The 1164-nt window shown below is 67.2% G+C and overlaps 1 protein-coding gene across 1 annotated transcript in view; it reads left to right on the top strand.

Moving 5' to 3' along the window:
* The window catches only part of PLEKHG5 (pleckstrin homology domain containing, family G (with RhoGef domain) member 5), a gene marked incomplete at its 3' end in the record, with an annotated part of 19190 nt that overhangs the window by 14535 nt on the left and 3491 nt on the right, over positions 1-1164 (top strand). Inside the window, exons 2-6 of the mRNA XM_009884077.1 lie at positions 74-176; positions 257-317; positions 399-490; positions 569-705; positions 782-943. Of these exons, the coding sequence (XP_009882379.1) occupies positions 74-176; positions 257-317; positions 399-490; positions 569-705; positions 782-943 (555 nt within the window). The remainder of the gene's footprint in view (positions 1-73; positions 177-256; positions 318-398; positions 491-568; positions 706-781; positions 944-1164) is intronic.

The following is a 1164-nucleotide window of genomic DNA, read 5'->3' as shown; positions in this document are numbered from 1 at the left end:
GGGAGCGGGATGCAGCTGGAGCCGGCACGGGGCTAGGGGTGCCGGCACAGCCCAGCTTAACGCCCATCTGCAGGCTCCATCCTGGCCCGCAACATGTCGACACGCTCATGTCCCCCACGCACCAGCCCTGCCTCCGACGTGGAGGAGGAGGAGGAGGGACCGCCAGACAGCAGAGGGTGAGCCCCTGGCCCTCCATGTCCCCTGCTCATCCCCAGCCCGCAGCATCCCCATCACCCTGCCCGCCCTGTGCCTGCAGGGAGCGGAGGAGCTCGGCGCTGAAGGTGACCAAGAAGAAGGCTTGGCGCAGGCACACGGACGTAAGGCACCGGCCCCTCTCCCCGGGGTGGCCCTGGCAGGTGGGAGGGACCCCTGGGCGAGCGGCTGTCACCTCCCTCCAGGACCCCAGCAAGGAGTGCTTCACCCTGAAGTTCGACCTCAGCGTCGACATCGAGGCAGAGATTGTGCCGGCCATGAAGAAGAAGTCCCTGGGGTGAGTCTGCCAGGGGCGGATGCAGGGATGGATGCAGGGACAGATGCGGAGACAGATGTGGCTCTTGTGTCCCTGCAGGGAGGTGCTGCTGCCAGTCTTCGAGAGGAAGGCAATCGAGCCGGGCAAGGTGGACATCTATCTGGACCAGTCCCACACGCCGCTCTCCCTCCAGTTCGAGGCGTACCGCTTCGGGGGGCACTACCTGCGGGTGAAAGGTGCGGCAGGGGCCCGACGGGAGGCTCAGCCACCCCGGGGCTCCCAGGGGAGTCTGACAGCCCAATGCTTCCGCAGCCAAGCCCGGGGATGAGCTGAAGGTGGAGCAGGCGGCGCGGGATGCCAGGTCGGCCAGCCTGCCCATCCTGCACCCCACCAGCACCACTGCGCTCCTCGGGCCGGTGCCGGGACGCCGGGAGGGCACCGACAGCCAGGTGAGTACCGGTGCCAGTCCTGGGGGTAGGAATTGGGGAGGGGGTGGCACAGCACGGGATACCCCGTTAGCCATCCTTGACAGGAAGCTGGGGACATGGGGCAGCAGCACAGCATCTGCTGGGTGGCCTTGTGTGGTGTGGGCTGAAGATCCCCCCCGAGCCAGAAGAGCTCCTAGCTGTGCCGTGCTGGCTGTGCCATGCCGACTGTGCCGTGGTGGCTGTGACTGTGCCAGACATGACAGCTCA

Source organism: Charadrius vociferus, unplaced genomic scaffold (assembly GCF_000708025.1).
Source record: "Charadrius vociferus isolate BGI_N301 unplaced genomic scaffold, ASM70802v2 scaffold784, whole genome shotgun sequence".
NCBI classification, from domain to species: Eukaryota; Metazoa; Chordata; class Aves; order Charadriiformes; family Charadriidae; genus Charadrius; species Charadrius vociferus.
The sequence above is the reverse complement of the archived record's forward strand: the minus strand, read 5'-3'. Positions and strand labels throughout refer to the sequence as shown.